The 17,950-nt window shown below is 38.2% G+C and overlaps 1 protein-coding gene across 1 annotated transcript in view; it reads right to left on the bottom strand.

The window, feature by feature from the left end:
• THSD7A (thrombospondin type 1 domain containing 7A) overlaps positions 1-17,950 on the bottom strand; it is a 214,159-nt gene that overhangs the window by 73,536 nt on the left and 122,673 nt on the right. The window contains exon 7 of the mRNA XM_072851481.1: positions 706-897. Coding sequence (XP_072707582.1) covers positions 706-897 — 192 coding nt within the window. The remainder of the gene's footprint in view (positions 1-705; positions 898-17,950) is intronic.

Here is a 17,950-nt window from a genome sequence, read left to right as displayed (position 1 = left end):
AATCCATTTACAGGAAGCATGGAAAATCATCAAAGAATAGACATGAACCTATATCTAAAACCTTTTTCTTCTTCTCCTTTATATTCCAGCTACGTCTTCTTTTTGCATTTGCTGCAGATGCTGCACAAGGACCATTTGCATGAATGGAAACCATTCACGTGAGTGAGGATTTGCAGGGTAAAACCAAAGTCTTACTACAAATAAAAATATTAATGGGCTCACATTAGTTACCAATTTGAGCTGAGAAGCTACAAAAGCCATTTGTTAGCATTTCAACACATTAAAACTCTCATCTTTTCAGCATTCATACTTAGATCCTTCCAAATTGGACCTAAATTATAGCTAGGGTTACTAACAATTGTCTATAAATGTCTTTCATAGAGATCTGCATAGGATAAATCGTTTGCCTTGTTTAATTTTAATAGAAAATGGGAAAAACATATATTTGAAATCAAAACAGTAACATTATGCAGAATAATAAAAAAGCAACATTAACTGAAATAAGCAAAATAAAATCTCCTCTTTAAAGCTGCTTTAGGTACCATGAATAAATGTAGGATAAGCATTTAAATATTTTTTCTATATTTGAAAAAACACAACTCCATCTAATAATTTGTTTCTGTTGATCAAGAAATTACTTTGACATTGCAAAGACAGTTGAGAATTCACAGTCAAACAAGAGTCTGCAAGAGTATGCGACCTTACCTTCACCTGCATACGCCAGAATGGAGCGGGCACGCATCTGCTTCCCTTCTGTGGTTTTGCTGGAGCAGGTGTGTGAGCAGGAGGACCATGCGGACCACATGCTGAGTACACAGTCCTTTGGGCATGGAGCTTCGCAGACAACTGGGATTGGGTAGATAGCATCTCTACACAGCTGTCTGTCAACCTCTTCTCCTGGGAAAGAAAAGGCCAGTAGCAGTCTATCATTTGTTAAATTAACTTAAAATGAGCAATCTAGTCCAGATGGGCACACAAATAAATTAGCTTCTGTTCTTCTATATAAACAAGGTAAATAGATTTTTTTATTAAAATGACTTGTCTCCTCTGCCTTGATTCTAGAAGAACATGCTTAAACCTAGTTTAATTTGATACTCTGCTGAAGTGAATGCCAGCCTGGGTGGTCTTTAGGCTTTCATTTTGTTAATACATATTTGATTCCACAGAAAATCCTAATGTGAATAACAGAGTATATAATACATCTATGGAAAACTATACATGGAAATGCATGTACATTAATAACCTAGTCTTCATCCATGTTTGTGGGAGAAGAGGAAGAGTATCCTAACTTTCAGCTCAGCCAGTTTTACAACCCACAATTCATCCTTTGAATTGCAGCTATGCATCAAAATATGAAGAGTGTTGCAGTAAGATTCAGTCAGAGTGTCTTGTTTGGCTAGAAAGATCTTCATTTGTTAGCCAAGGCAGTAACACATCGGTCTTTGTGTCATGGAAGTATAAAAAGATTGATGCATTTGTATTCTGTCACATCAGTGTACACATTTCATTATAATAAAAAGATCCAGGTGAGTATAAATGGTTTAATGAAATACTAGCTAGTGTTTAAGTATCAGGGCTGCTTTTGTTTTCAGTAAGGCAATCATGGGAGCACTGTGTCTGAGATTTGTCTGAACAGCACCCTAATCACAAAGTGGTTAGTTTTGTAAGGTGACATACAATTTCCTGATCAAATCAGTTAATATCCATTAGGTGAGGAATGAACAAATAACACATATTCAGAGGTCAATAAGTCTCACTGACAGTGACAAAAGCCTCAGGATAAATCTTCACTTCAGAGCAGATGATGGAAAAAATGAATGAAGGAGGGAGAGGTTTGACGTCACTGTTTCCATCAAACGTGTGACGGAGCCCTGCTTTCCTGGAGATGGCTGAACACCTGCCTGCCCATGGGAAGGAGTGAATGAATTCCTTGCTTTGCTTTGCTTGTGTGCGTGGCTTTTGCTTGGCCTACTGAACTGTCTTTATCTCAACCCATGAGTTTTCTCACTTCTACCCTTCCGATTCTCTCCCCCATCCCACCTGGGAGGAGTGAGTGAGTGGCTGTGTGGGGCTTAGCTGCTGGCTGGGGTTAAACCACGACAGTCCTTGTTATCATACAAACCAATTACAGAAAGTGCTTGCAACAAAAAGCACCAGGAACTGAGCAGTAGCCCAATATGTCATGCCAGTTACAAGGAACTGTGAAAAAGTTGCATCTAAGAGCACACTGAACTTCTGAGACCCTGTTAATCACATACAATCAAGGCATGGAAAGAGCCAGTCTCATTCGTAAAGATGAAACTTTTTTTTAAGTTTTCTGAAAAGCATAACATTTTAAAAGCATCTGAATTCCTTTTGTGTTTTATGATCCTTGCTGTACTAGGGCATAAAACCTTCTGTTGAATTATGATTCATCTACTGAAACATTATTGAAGCATATGCATTCTTGATGGGACTGGACTGGAGTGTCTATAGCATTGCACTTGGTATGATCCATCATGTCAACCCTTTTGTTTTAATAGCTAATGTCAACAAAATAGTGTCTCATCAAGATTTGCAATGAACATATGTCTTCGATACAACAAAACATTTGTTAGAAATAATCATTAAATACTCTGTAGTTTAATGATAAAGACATCAGCCAGTGTTAATAGCCACCACCTGGATTCTGAAAAGCTAATTCAGTGAGCACTGTGAATGCTGTAAATGAAGCCAAAGATCTATAAACACTGCTTTACCCAAGCCTCAAATTAGGCTTTTATTTCTTAATAGAATAATAATAAAATGAATTAAACACTAATCTAAACAGAAACCACAGTTTTGTCATTCAAGGTTTACAGTCTTAAAACTTGTCAAATAAGAATCTCTGATAAACTGAGTTCCTGAAAATAGGGGGTTCTTTAGAACTAGTGCCATATCATGAGTCCCAGAATTATTAATGACCAAATTCTTTATAAAAAGAGGAAAAGATGAGGGCCATTCATCCAATATTATATCCCTTTCACCAGTGTCAAATATTTTATTCATACAGAATCTTAAGGCACAACGGAACCGCCAACATCAACCTTCCTTGGCTCTGCAAACCAGGGGAAGTCCTGCAGCTCATACTTTTAAAATAGCCTAAAGTAGTCGTAATCATCTGAATTATAAAGACCTTTGAGATCAAGTCAGTCTCAATAGCTGTATTTTCCCATATTAAAAATACAAATTTGATCCCTGCCAAAGGCTTCACAGATCTCCCACATCAAGTTCTGCTTTCCTCACTGGACTCAATCTTTGCATCAATTACTCCTTCTCTTGTATCACAGGTCATCACCTCCTGATACCAATGCAGGAGGGATTCCTGCCTGCTTCATCAGAACAGCACGTGTTCGGGTTGAAGGACAAGACGGAGGAGCAAACTTCTTTTCCAAAGAATAGAAAAAAAAGCTAGAAAAGTGGTGAACCTTACTCTCAAATTGTTCCATCGCCAGGTAAGACTGAATGAGGTAAACTGCTGGGACAGTTTCACACCTTGCAAGAAATACTACTATTACAATAAAATATGTCATAGTGTAAACATACAATACTGTATCGAGCTTATTTATCACCTGCCAACTAAGGTGGTGTTAACTTGAAACTCAAGCTAAATTTGGGGTCACAATGAGAAATTTTGTTAAATTAGTTTCAGTCTGAGTTTATATTTCAAACCAAAAAAAGCCTTCACTCTCTCCCAAAATCAAAGCCCTCTTTTATCCTTTGCTTTTACAGGGAAAATATTCTCGAAATATGTATCTTCCATATTAACATTTAGTTTTTGTCAACTGTCCAATTCTTATCTGAAAAATTCAACAGCATAGATATGCGGTTGGAAGGAATGTTTTATAATGGGTACTTCTTATCTTCATGGAGATATTTTATTTAGACTAAATTGTTTCTGACATTTCACTAATGATTTTATGAACAACTTGACCTTTGTTGTCTTCCTCTTTAAAGTGCATAGTGTAGTGAACTACCAGGAACCACTGAACCATACGGTGGGAGCAATGCCAATGTAAAGACCAAAGCTACTTAGAAAAAGTCCCATTTGAAAAAGTTTGTCATATGTAGTCTAATATATTTTATTTGAATTTTATAGGTATACATTTATGTTGCACAAGAGTAGAAGACAGAACTCCAAAAACATGAGTCAAAGGTCCCTGCCCTGAATTATTTAAACACTAAGCAACAGAATGACAAAAAGTAAAAACCAGAAAGATGAAAACAGAATATGACATTTCCGTCAAGAAAACTCTTCACCATTTATCAGTTGACTTGTTCATTAAAATCTGGAATCTAGCAATAATCCATATTCAGAAACAGTGCCTATATAGTTGAATGATATTTCTCTGTAATGCAACAGATGCACATTTTGGGCTACATTATCCAAATTGCACTAAAGGGAGGGACTGCATGTAGAAATGGCAGGAGGCAAAAGAGCTTTTCTTTTTCAAGGATGTAAAATGTCGAAAATTGTTTAAACCTTTGCTGGGATTTTTAGACTTGTATCATCAGTAAAGACCACCAAGGAGATAGCCTTTCAAATCCACATCTCTTCCTTAAACGGTTATGCTGCATCCAGCTAGACAATCAGCAAAGCGAGTCACTACATTAAAACCTCCTTGTGGCCTTCTTGGTGTGAAGACCTTCTACTGTGTGTGCACACACCAGAGACACTAGTGAACTACTGAACTATTTAATTGCTTTAAAACTAATAAACAAACAAACAAAAAAAATCAAACCAACCAACAAACAAATCCCCCTCCCCGCCCCCTACTGAATAGGCAAATTTTAACAGATAAAGAGAGGTAGCTTGTGAATAGCATGCAGGAGGAACTGGCTAACTGCTCATAAGTATCAGACGATTCATATCACCATTCTTGTTTTAACACATCCACAAAGCAGATATGGTATCTGTGAAAATATGGTCTAGATGCTAAAGGTTGGGCTAGACTGCAGAAGACCTATGTTCTGTGTTTAATGCAGTTGAATCATGTCACTCCTTTGTCTTTTTGTTTACTCATCTGTAAATATGTCTGATATTTAAGTTTCTTGTAAAATGCTTTAAGACCTTTCCAATGGGAAGCATTCCCAGAGCTGGTATCACTAGAGAGACACGGCAAGGAAACCCTCTTGCTTATTGTGCATCTTTTAATATGATGCATGCTTCAGTGCACAGTAAAAAATTGCTGTCAAATTCTGACCTGTAGTAAATGGAAAGGCAAGTGCTTAACAGAGGGCACATTTTTTTTAAAGCCTTAAAATGAACAGTGAAATCACTACAAGATTCAATGAGGCATAGAGAACAACTGGGAAAAAAAATCAACATAAAATAAAAATAATGCTGGGGTCCTACATGATAAGGCAATGAACTTGGTCTCAGTCCTGTACCCGGAAAGCAGCTATAGTCTCTGGAAGGTTGAGCTGTAACCTCATATAAACTAAGTAAAAAATTCGCAATAAAATCAAAATAAATGGGATCAAATCAAGAGAGCGCTTTGAACATTAATATTGAACATTTTTTTTTAAATGCTTGTGCAATCAGTAAAGGACAGGAATATCACAGAGTGGTAAAACAAATCATGCAATTATATTTTAAAGTTCATAAAAGAATTAATGACAGCAACTGAGCCTAAATGCTAAAACTGCAGACTTCAGACTCCGTCCTGCTTAGTCGAATGTGTTCAAATTTACTAGTATATCTGCAACTCTAAGAAAAAAAAAAGGCTCAGTTATGCCAATATCCTCTTTCTGTGGCTCCTGGTAGCCACATACGATAGTCTGCTTTTAAGTACAACAGACCACAGGAAACTACAGTGTATCATTCAAGTGTTTTTAAACCTGCACATTTAAAATGACGATGTAAAAATACAAAAGGATGGAAAGGACTGACAGTTCAAAGCACTGCATGATCTGGATGTACTGGTTATACATACTAGGGTATATACTATGTTTTATGTATGTGACTATAACAGTTATAGGCATCGCTATCTTGGCCGCTGTCTCTCTTACCAGCTTTCTTGTCTTGCCAGTGAAGCTGAAAAGGAGGCACACAATGTGTCATCTGTTGGAAAACCACTGAGCACCTGAAATACTTGGTAAGGCACACCAGAGCCCAGTTTTTAAAGCACTCTGTGTTTTTTAAAGCACTCGGTGAAGAAGGCCTTGTTTCTTATTCAATTGCCTTCAATAATACCTCTAAGCATGGAGGCTGCAGGAAAAAAATTGAGTTAGTTCACATGATGTTAAAATCTGTGAGCTGAGCTGGTTGCCATTTACTGTTTCCTTCCTTCCCTGTGTAGAAAAATAATCAACAGGAATCCTGTATGGGTTGTAAAGGCTGAAACGGCCAACAAGACTGTTCTTTATCTTCAATTCCCATGCAGTTTCCCATATGCATTCCTCCCACATGAGGACCTATACATGTCCTGACTCCCTGGTCACACTTTCGAATGAGTTGAATGACCTCCTCAGACTGGCTGGGGAGCCAAAGCTGCTGTGTGGGCTCTGCCCATCAAGAACAAAATATGCCTATCTACATTCAAAACTCAGTAAAACAAGATCTGTGATATGTGCTTAGCCCTGTTTTTCATATGGAACTAACTTTAATGACTCTCTGTACTCAAAGTTAGTAAAGCATATGCTTCTCCACTAAAAAGTTTGTACATACTACAATTTTACAATTTTTGTGTTATTCCTGTAGATATACAAAGGTAGTTTGACTAGAAGAGGGGAACTTTTTTTTTTTTCTTACAGTTCTGAAGTGCCTAAATGTCTGTTTTAATTATAACTCAGGGCAGAAAATAAGCAAGAAAATATCAGTCTAAAATGTAATTGCGTCAAAGTTACAAGAATGTCATAACTAGACTGTAATGGTATAGAAAAAGCATTAATGAGTTTAACTGTCATTATTCTAAACAAAATACAAAATAACCAACTTCAAGAAAACCACTGAAATAAGAGAAACATAGAAACGCATCCAAATTTGAAGTTCTATACTAGACTTTCATTAGTAATAACCTTGTCTACACATTGGCTGATTAGTCTAACGCAAGATGGGCAATTCTTCACATTACAGAAAATGTTAAAATAACCACAAAACCATACATTTTTTAGATGCTAGGACACCTTATATCTGCTAATAAGCAGATAGCAATCAATCACCAGGATAAATTAACATTATCGTTTTCATTTCTAATACTATTGCATTTCTTTCAAATCACTAAGCAATTACCAGTCCCCAAAGTTCACCACAAAAGGAAAAATCCTGCCTGCCTAGCATGAACTGTCACAGCAAATTAACTTTTCTTTCCGAACCACGGTAGTGTGGATTTTTCTTTTTTTAATGATCAGAAAAGGTAGAGAACCACGTTGTGAACTATGCACAGGAAAAAGTGGAGGCCCATAATATTTTCATTCAACTTGTGCCCCTTTGCATAATCAGGCACTTGCTATCTGTCTTCCTCAAATCTCCACATCTTACTTCAACTTTATCAGAACTGCTGATTGGAAATTCAGTCTCATACCGTAACTGATTTTTTTTTGGCAATTATTTTGTTTTGTTGTTTGGTTGTGATTTTTTTTCCTTATACAAGAGGAGCTCTCTGAGGAAAGCTGTCTTTCTCATAGCACGCCTCTAAGTAAAATGCATACACAACTGCGAAAGGCTGACCCAGATTTTTCAGTAGGGAGAATTTAGAAGTTAATCTCTGAAAACCTAATCAAATAAGCCATGGAAAGGGGAAACAATAATATTTACATGCAATTCATCATTTACAATGTTGTTTAGCCCAACAATCTTAAGAGTATTTGAAAGAAAAAAAGGCAGCACGTGCAACAGTATCTGACAGACCAATTTTTGCTCTTGAACCACTTCAATACTTATATGTAACACACACTTTGATAGACATTAGGAAACTTTAAATGTTTTAGTAATCCCAGCAGCCTTCATAACATCTTGACAGTGTTTATTCATATCTGCTCCAAAGATAAGGCCTGTCAACATAAGCTTTAATGTTAGTAAAATGGCAGTGTCCTTGAAAACAGTACCAACACTATGTTACCTTGTATGTAATTATTTTCTGTTCTAGTTCCTGAATGACCAGCTGTCAAAAAATCTCTGCATGAGGTAGGTTGATAAATTTTCAACATTTTGAATAATTTTTAACCTCTCTGATTATTGAACATAGAGCAACATTAACCTACAATTTATATTCTCAATATATTCTACTTCACTGGCTCCAAAATTTTTCAACAAACACAATGTGAAAAGATGGTATATTTTTCCCTTGTATTATTCCTATCAAGTGAAGTTTCTGCATTCATTTCTATTGCTTAGGTGCCTAGCTGGTAGCTCCAAGTGTTAAATCAGTTGCTAATTCCCTAATCACATGCCTTTCTCTCAATTGCTTTTGCTAAGTAGCATTTGCATTTAATTAAGTATGTCTTAATTAGTTGATGGTTAATATTCGTGAAGTCATTTTCTTTTAAGAAGCCTAAGTAGAAATGACACTGATTTCAATGAAGACAAATACACTAGTTTCTCACATCTGCTCATTATGCAAAAATGTAAGAAAGTTGGTCTAATAGTTTAATGATATGAAAACATTCTAGGATTGTAAGCTGTTTGATTTGGTGATTTGTGTGTGAAAATTTACTGTGGTTTTCATTTCACAGAATTTCATTTCGTAGAATTTCAAGTAGTATCATACAGTCTATTCCTTACTAAAAGAAAAATTATAAACATGATACTTTGGCCCCTTATTCAAAAAACATCATGAATCTCATAAACATAGATGGAATTTTTTTCACATGAAAAACTTGCACAAGCACATACGCTTTCATCTTATTTACAGGTTTACCATGACTGCACACACAAACCAGTGACATATAGAAAAGGCCACTGACTACTCCCCTTTCACTATGCAAATACTGAAAGATTAATACCTTTTAAAATATAATACTAAATTTTAAAATGTGGGTTGTTTTTTTTTTTAAGCAAACATTTGCAATGAAAAATGACTGATGATAGTAGGAAAAAATACTATACAAAAGGAAAATAGCTGGAGCTTAGAAACCCACCATATCCAGTGTTTCTCAAATCAAAGATAATAGCATGTCAACATACTTAAGAAAATTCATGATCTTTTTAAGATTTTCTATTCCTTAACGAGATGAAACACCACATTTTACAAGCAATAATTTCTTGTTTATGACTATGTGCAATTTTCCTCATGTGTTCACTTTATGGGAAAAGAAATTTTGATGAGTGGGAAGACAGTGGCTTCAAGAACTCCAACATTCATGCAGAAATCTAATTCCAACCATAGTACCTGAGTGCTTCTGCTCCTTCTCTGTAACCAAACCAGTAAATGCTACTACTACACCTCAGCTACAGCTTAAAGAGTAGCATGTGTTTGCTAACCTTCCCCACAACACAACGTATTAGCAGCTACGTGGAAAGAAGGCAGAAGCAGGTAATGCTCTGCGAGTGGCTTATAGGAAAGCTAAAAGGTATGAAGGGCATTCTGCTACAGAGGTAGGGCAGTTCTGGTTCCAAAATGTCTTCCCTGTCCTTTGCATGATCGAATCCAAAGTTTCAATCATGCAAATTTCAAGAAAAGTGAGTCACTGCTAAGAAATCCAGTTCAGTATTCCTTAATGCATCAGGTAAAGGTAAAGCTTTGCACCATATATAAAACCGTTACAGGAATAATCAAACCCAAAATAACATTCCTTACTTTGAAATAATGACAGCAATCAAGGGACAGCTCTGAAACAAAAATGAAGAAATTATTTTAAAGACGTATATTTCCTACTAAAATTGTTTCAGTTGGGAAACATCTTTGGATGTTCTTTGGATGTAACTGGTTAAAAATAATGAACTCACACCTTCAGAAATGATATTAATGCTTCCAGTAATCCCATTTTCATGTCTGGTAATAGAAGAACATATGTACCTCTATTTATATTAGAGTCATCTATCAGTACTACAGTCACGTAGATACAGTCTAAATTTGACAGAGGGAAATAAAAACAGGGAAATGAACAGTATTTCTTTATATCCAAATAATATAGTATATCCAAATAATATTTTTTATGTAAAATGCAGTGTCATCTGTCACATACGTAGGAAGGCCAGATTAAACAGTATGAAAAAATAATATTCCATAATTATGTTAACTCAGAAATACACAGTAACCTGAGGTATTTGGCTGGGGAAAAAAAAACACTTTTTTTCCATTAAAGTCCAAACTTTTTATTTATGCTTGAATTCTTTACTCGATGAGAATGAGAAAAGTGGAAGAAACTGTTCTGCTCTCTTTGTCATCTTAACAAGAAGAACAGTTTGTGGTATCCACTTTCAAACTTTACCTCTTATTCCTTTATCCCATCTCTTATTTTTCACTATTCTTTGCTAGATTTACTGAGGTTGAAAAACTACATTACATACATTTCACCCAGAAAACAAGGAAAAAGGGGTTCCGATTCTGCTTATATTCATGTACATGCTTTTCTAAGTAGTAATGGTGATCGCAGCCACAGTATCAGTTCCCCCAAGCATACAGCAATCACTTGGCTACTTGTGAAACTCCAAATTAAAAAAAAAAATTTAAAAAAAATTTATACATGAGATCAGTTCCTTCACTATACACACAGAGGCACACTGAGGGTGTCTTACAGCACTAACTATGGCTTAAAAAGTAACACAGCCTTTTTATCTCTGACACAACACTGTAACTTACTGAGTGCATATTTTGTATTATGCATCAAAGACAATGGAAAACTCTTTCTTGCAGTGATACCTTCTTTGAATTTTCACTACTTCTGATACCACTGAATATCCACTAGCATGAAAGAGGCTGTATCTGAACTACTAGTGATAATGTGTCACTGAAAAAGCCTGAGCTAAATAGGAATACTGAAGAATTAATCCAAATTAATTAAAATGGGACTTTGAAGAAGATTAGTTAAACTGTATTAACATTTTGTACGGCTATCCTTATTCAGAATGAAAGGGAAAATTCTTAACAAATAGAGTTAAGGTCACCTTAATTCTGAATAACAGGATTCACATACACGTTTAATATAGTTTAATTAATATTATTTTTGCAGTCAATTTGGATCAACTTTCCTAAGTGTCTCCACACAGACAAGACAAAGTAAACAAAAACTGAAACATGACATGCCTTTAGCTGAAAATTTGCTGTACTTTAACTTTATGCCATAGTAGACTTGTACCACAGGAATAGTAGTCCAATATTGCTAATAAAGAGCCCAGCAGAGTACCTACACATTGCCTAACAGCAGGAGTAAGATTTTCCTACTGCTTGACAGGTAGTTGAAGCATTTTCACGGTTCATTTGCTAATGTAGTCTCACTGAGAATGATAAGGAACAGAGAATACAAGTGTATTGATCATAACCAAGCACAGTTGCCTTCTAGTGTCAAATAAGCCAATCAAACATCATCTTGATATGAAAGAAAAAGTAAGTTTGATGACAGGCTACGGTCCCATTGAGAATAAAATCAATATTAGTCATGGGACCAAGTGGGATCAATATGTCAGACCAACACGCCATTTTAAGCAGAACAGGGAAAGGAGGGAAAAGTGCTGACAGAGCTATAAGGAAACAAGACGACACAGTGTGAATCTGGAGGATGAGATCACTTGAAAATTCGGTGTATTTCTAAGAACACTTGGCAAAAGCACCAACTCACCTTAAAAAGACATAGCTGATCCCAAGATTAACTGGACATTCTCATAAACTTTTCCCAATCAAGTCACAATTTATACAGTGACAAAAAGATATAAAAGTATGACTTTTATACAGTGACAAAAAGATATAAAAGCATGACTTCAAAAATAAAATAAAAAAATACTTTCTCCATTTGTTTGTAAAATGTTACATAAACTCTATCGTGTTTAATAGGGAAAAAATTCCCTTGACAGACTTTAGAAATATTTGTAGTGTAATTTTGAACATTGGCAATAGTAGGATTTAAAATACATGGATTTGAAAATGCAACATGTATCTGTTTTAGCATTGCACTAAGTCTTTTTATTTAGAAAACAAGAAGTTTTATTAATCACTGGGAATTATATTACTATTTTGTCACTACTGGGTATTGTCATCAAATTTTTAAACTCATCAGATATGGACAAGTAGAGTGTTGTAGCCTTTAAAAAGGTGTCACAGGTATTTGACTGTAACTACTATTTTAGACATTCCCCCCTCCCCTCCAATAAGCAAAAAATTAAGTGGAGAACAAGTCCAGGAAGGGCGACAGAATGTCAGCTATTTCCAACAAGTCCGATTAGAAATGATAATTCTGATGTGCTGATCTGAACTAGATTAACATTCAGGGATATGAGCTCGGAATAGAAGCATTAGAAGGAAATAATAGGCAAGACTACAAAAACAGTAGCATGAAAACAATGTGACAGCTCTACTAACATCAGTAGAATGACAGTGCTCGCCACAGTCGACCTTTTCAACAATGCCCTACACTGAGGTACTAATCTGCATATTTTAAACAGCTACCTTAAATGGCCTGGTTTTCAAGAAACACTAAATATCCATAACCTTCATGAATTTCAGGGTTCTCATTTTCTGCATATATATGAGTTTTGGAGGATAACTTTATAGATTTAAGCTCAGAAGTTCACTAAGTTGCATCATAAATTGATTCATAAATACTCCAGCAGTGCAGTTTCATCACCAAGTATATTCCTAGAATTTGGCCACCAACATTTTAATGTTATTCCTCTCTCTAATGCAAGAGCATAACCCACAGCTGAAGAGAATGACTAATGGCATGCAGCTGACAGAATTATAGATTAATTTTTCAGTTTGTCAATTATCTAATATTTCACTACTATGAAGTGAATTTGCAGCAAGTTTACAACTATACATTCATAAATATATGTGATACCTCTTGCCACACAAATATACATGTAACTCAAAAGGGGTTTAAGAGAATAAGAAAAATTATTTTATATAGTAAAAGATGATTGCAAGCATTTTCTTTGCATTATTCATCCACCTGCAGCTAGTAAAGAGTTGTCACTCTATATGTAATCTGACAGCTCAATTCAATCACAGTTAAAACACAGGACTGAGGAGGTGTAAAAGAGATCACTGCCACTGTCATGTTTACACATTTCTGAGAAACAGTTTTATAATTAATTTCATGGATGCTTCTGTCCGTGTCCTACTACTGGCAGATAAAATGCAGTGTTTGGAGAACATCTTTTTATCCATCTTGCAATGAATATCTTCTTATCATTACAAGTGGAAGGCACAGCATGCCTTTAGGCAGTTCAGACTGTGAATTAATCTTGTCTTTTGGAAACATTTTCATAACTGATTCCTCTCTAGAAGACTAAAACTAATCGATCCTTTTGACTTTTCCTTTTTCCCAGCCTCTCAGCATATGGATTCTGAGAGAAAGAGCTCTGAGAAAAGCAACCAGAGGTAAATACCACTACATCTTATAAACCTATGCTAAATTAAGGAAATACAATTACATTGTCACACAGCAAACCCAAGAGTAGCAGGAACACATCTGCAAGTATAGGGACGTTATAACATTTATACTTCATTAATAAGTTATACAGGCTAATGTCTTAAAGTCACAGAAATCTGACAGATTTCACTGCGATTTGCACCTACTCAGAGAAATCAGCTTTACCCTGGAAATAAGGCTCCCTTCCCCTACTAGAAGGACGTCACTGGTTTTCTAGAAGACTCTCACAAGGTTTAAGAAGCTTCTAGCTAGCATTATTCAGATAGCTGCTATTCTATAAGCAGCTGGGAGAAGCCTCACGATCGCTAGCCCTTGTTCTTGTGGGGGACTTCAACCTACCGGATGCCAGCTGGAAATACAATACAGCAGAGAAGAAACAGTCTAGGAGGTTCCTGGAGGGTGTGGCAGATAACTTCCTGACACAGCTGGTGAGTGAGCCAACTAGGGAAGGTGCCCCACTGCACCTCTTGTTCATGAACAGAGAAGGACTTGTGAGCCATGGGATGGTTGGAAGCCATCTTGGGCAGAGTGATCATGAAATGATAGAGTTTTTGATACTTGGAGAAGCGAGGAGGGAGGTCAGCACAACTGCTGCCTTAGACTTCCGGAGGGAAGGCTTTGGCCTGTTTAGGAGACTGGTCAACAGAGTCCCCTGGGAGGCAGCCCTAAAGGGCAAAGGAGTCCAGGAAGGCTGGACATTCTTTAAGGAGGAAGTCCTAAAGGCACAAGAGCAGGCTGTCCCCAGGTATCAAAAGACGAGCCGGCAGGGAAGAAGACCGGCCTGGCTGAATAGAGAGCTTTGGCTAGAACTCAGGAAAAAGAGGAGAGTCTACGACCTCTGGAAGAAGGGGCAGGCAACTCAGGAGGACTACAAAGGTGTAGTGAGGTTGTGCAGGGAGAAAATTAGAAGGACCAAAGCCGAGCTAGAGCTCAATCTGGCTACTGCTGTAAAAGACAACAAAAAACACTTCTTCAAATACATTAGCAGCAAAAGGAGAGCTAAGGAGAATCTCCAGCCTCTATTAGACAGGGCAGGGAACACAGTGACCAAGGATGAGGAAAAGGCTGAGGTACTTAATGCCTTCTTTGCCTCAGTCCTTAATAGCAGGGCCAATTGTTCTCTGGGTACCCAGCCCCCCGAGTCGGAAGATAGGGACGGGGACCAGAATGGAGCCCCCATAATCCAGGGGGAAATGGTTAGGGACCTGCTGCACCACTTACTTAGACATTCACAAGTCTATGGGGCCTGATGAGATCCGCCCGAGAGTACTGAAGGAACTGGCAGAAGTGCTCACCAAGCCCCTTTCCATCATTTACCAGCAGTCCTGGCTAACTGGGGAGGTCCCAGTTGACTGGAGATTAGCAAATGTGACGCCCATCTACAAGAAGGGCCAGAAGGAGGACCCGGGGAACTACAGGCCTGTCAGCCTGACCTCGGTACCGGGGAAGCTGATGGAGCAGATCACCTTGAGTGCCATCACATGGCATGTAGAGGATAACCAAGGGATCAAGCCCAGCCAGCATGGGTTTAGGAAAGGCAGGTCCTGCTTGACCAACCTGATCTCCTTCTATGACAAGGTGACCCGCCTAGCAGATGAGGGAAAGGCTGTGGATGTTGTCTATCTAGACTTCAGGAAAGCCTTTGACACAGTTTGCCACAGCATTCTCCTGGAGAAACTGGCTGCTCATGGCTTGGACGGGTGTACTCTTCGCTGGGTTAAGAAATGGCTGGATGGCCAGGCCCAAAGAGTGGTGGTGAATGCAGTTTACTCCAGTTGGCGGCTGGTGCCAAGTGGTGTCCCCCAGGGCTCAGTATGGGGGCCAGTTCTGTTTAATATCTTTATCAATGATCTGGATGAAGGGATCGAGTGCACCCTCAGTAAGTTTGCAGACAACACCAAGTTGTGCAGGAGTGTTGATCTGCTTGAGGGGAGGAAGGCTCTGCAGAGGGACCTGGACAGGCTGGATCGATGGGCTGGGGGCCAATTGTATGAGGTTCAACAAGGCTAAGTGCAAGGTCCTGCACTTGGGCCACAGCAACCCCATGCAACGCTACAGGCTTGGGGGAGAGTGGCTGGAAAGCTGCCCAGCAGAGAAGGACCTGGGAGTGTTGGTTGACAGCCACCTGAATATGAGCCAGCAGTGTGCCCAGGTGGCCAAGAAAGCCAATGGCATCCTGGCTTGTATCAAAAATAGTGTGGCCAGCAGGAGTAGGGAAGTGATCGTGCCCCTGTACTCGACACTGGTGAGGCCACACCTCGAATACTGTGTTCAGTTTTGGGCCCCTCACTACAAGAAAGACATTGAGGTGCTGGAGCGTGTCCAAAGAAGAGCAATGAAGCTGGTGAAGGGTCTAGACCATAAGTCTTAGGAGGAGCGGCTGAGGGAACTGGGGTTGTTTAGCCTGGAGAAAAGGAGGCTGAGGGGAGACCTTATCGCTCTCTACAACTACCTGAAAGGAGGTTGTAGAGAGGTGGGGGTCGGTCTCTTCTCCCAGGTAACAAGTGATAGGACAAGAGGAAATGGCCTCAAGTTGCACCAGGGGAGGTTTAGACTGGATATTAGGAAATTTTACTTCACTGAAAGGGTTATCAAGCATTGGAACAGGCTGCCCAGGGAAGTGGTTGAGTCGCCATCCCTGAAGTATTTAAAAGATGTTTGGATGAGGTGCTTAGGGACATGCTATAGGGGTGGTCTTGGTAGTGTTAGGTTTACGGTTGGACTTGATGATCTTAAAGGTCTTTTCCAACCTATTTGATTCTGTGATTCTGTGATTTTTCTACTTTTTCCCCTTTAAAAAAAAATCAATTCTGAGACATTCAGAACAAGAGATTTGATATAGTTTCTACATAATATCTTTTCTCTGGAAAAGACTAATGCAGCAATTTGCTATTTATAAAATAATATCAGTACCAATAAAGGATGTCTCAAATCAGTAAAATTAAAACCAAGCATCTGATAATTCCTAGGGGAAGATTTACATAGCTAATCCATAAATTATCCCCAAAATTATGTCAAGAAACCAAACAGCAGTAAATGCCAGAATTGAAGTTGCCTTTATATAATGCAGTTTTTTAAACTGCATAATCACATGCTTATTATTTTTCTACTGGATCCCTTCCTCCCTCAGTTCACAGATTGGAAACTCGTTAATGAGTAGCTATTTGGTATTTTTCGTTTTATTCTCTTTGTTCAAGGCATGAGCCCATGTTTTATTTACCACACTTTAATTAAAAGTGTTATTAAAACAGAATTGGTAATTTTTCTAAGATATTTCTGTCATGGCTATCAGACGCCCACTAATACATTTATTTTCAGAACACTCAAGATGTGACAGGTCAGTATTATTTATATTTTACTGATGCTGAACAAAAGCAGAGCAAAATTAAACCCTGAAGAATGAGGCAACTAAGGCTAGTTGTCTCAAAGACAAAGCATTCATTACTACAAAATGCCCACTTCATCCCCAAAGGATGAATATCTCCCCAAAGGACATATAGCCATTTCATAAATAAGTAGCAGGTTCTGTGGGGAAAATGTCATGTAGGCACAATTAAATAATTAAAGACTTCCATCTGATACATTCACATAAGGACCAGACAAACAACCTTAATTTCCTAATGTTGGAGGGCTTGGCTTTGCAACCTAAGATACTTAATTTTGACATAATATTTCTTTCCAATTTTCTAGTTTAAAACAGAAGCCAAATGAAAAATAGTACTTCTGCCATGGGTGTTACACTGACTCTGGACACCTACTGCTCTGCTGGGTGATCTCATGGGACAAAAGCAGGAGCAGACTATAACGCGTTGCGTTTCAGCTCTAGAAGTGACGAATTTCCTTCTCTCTTGCCCTTCCCTGGCTTCTTATCCAGCCTTATTTTCTCCAGACACTAATTGCAGTCTGTCACCTCGCTGTCCCTTTCACCTGGCCCTGCCAAGTTCTTTCCAGCTGCTTGTCAAATCCTCCCTTGGGCTGACTGTCACCAGACTGAATCCCTCCCCAGATTTGTTCCTAATCCGTGCCACGTAGAGACATTTTATAACTTCCTTTGAGTTCCTTACTTGCTCTCAGTAAACTGTCCTGGAGGAAACTAGGGTCAAATCCTACCTTTCCCCAGTTCTTAACCACATTGCTTGGTCAGTACCAGTTTCTCCCTCTTGTCTTCCATCCCCCTTTTCACCAAATCCCGGGTACACATCTATTCCTTTCCCTCTGCGACAGGTCTGTGACTCAACGTAGCTGAAACCCTGCCGAAAGTTACTTGCACCCCAAAATCTGGACCAGATCACTGGGAACACTGTAGAGACTGGGATCCTCAATTGTTTCCTCTGATTAATCACTGTGGCTAAGTATGTTTTACTCTTAGTTTGAAGTTTTCTGAAGTATTCAGTGGAGATGG

This window comes from Ciconia boyciana, chromosome 2, assembly GCF_034638445.1.
Source record: "Ciconia boyciana chromosome 2, ASM3463844v1, whole genome shotgun sequence".
In the NCBI taxonomy this organism is placed as follows: Eukaryota; Metazoa; Chordata; class Aves; order Ciconiiformes; family Ciconiidae; genus Ciconia; species Ciconia boyciana.
Note: the sequence above shows the minus strand (reverse complement) of the source record. Positions and strands in the feature narration are given on the sequence as shown.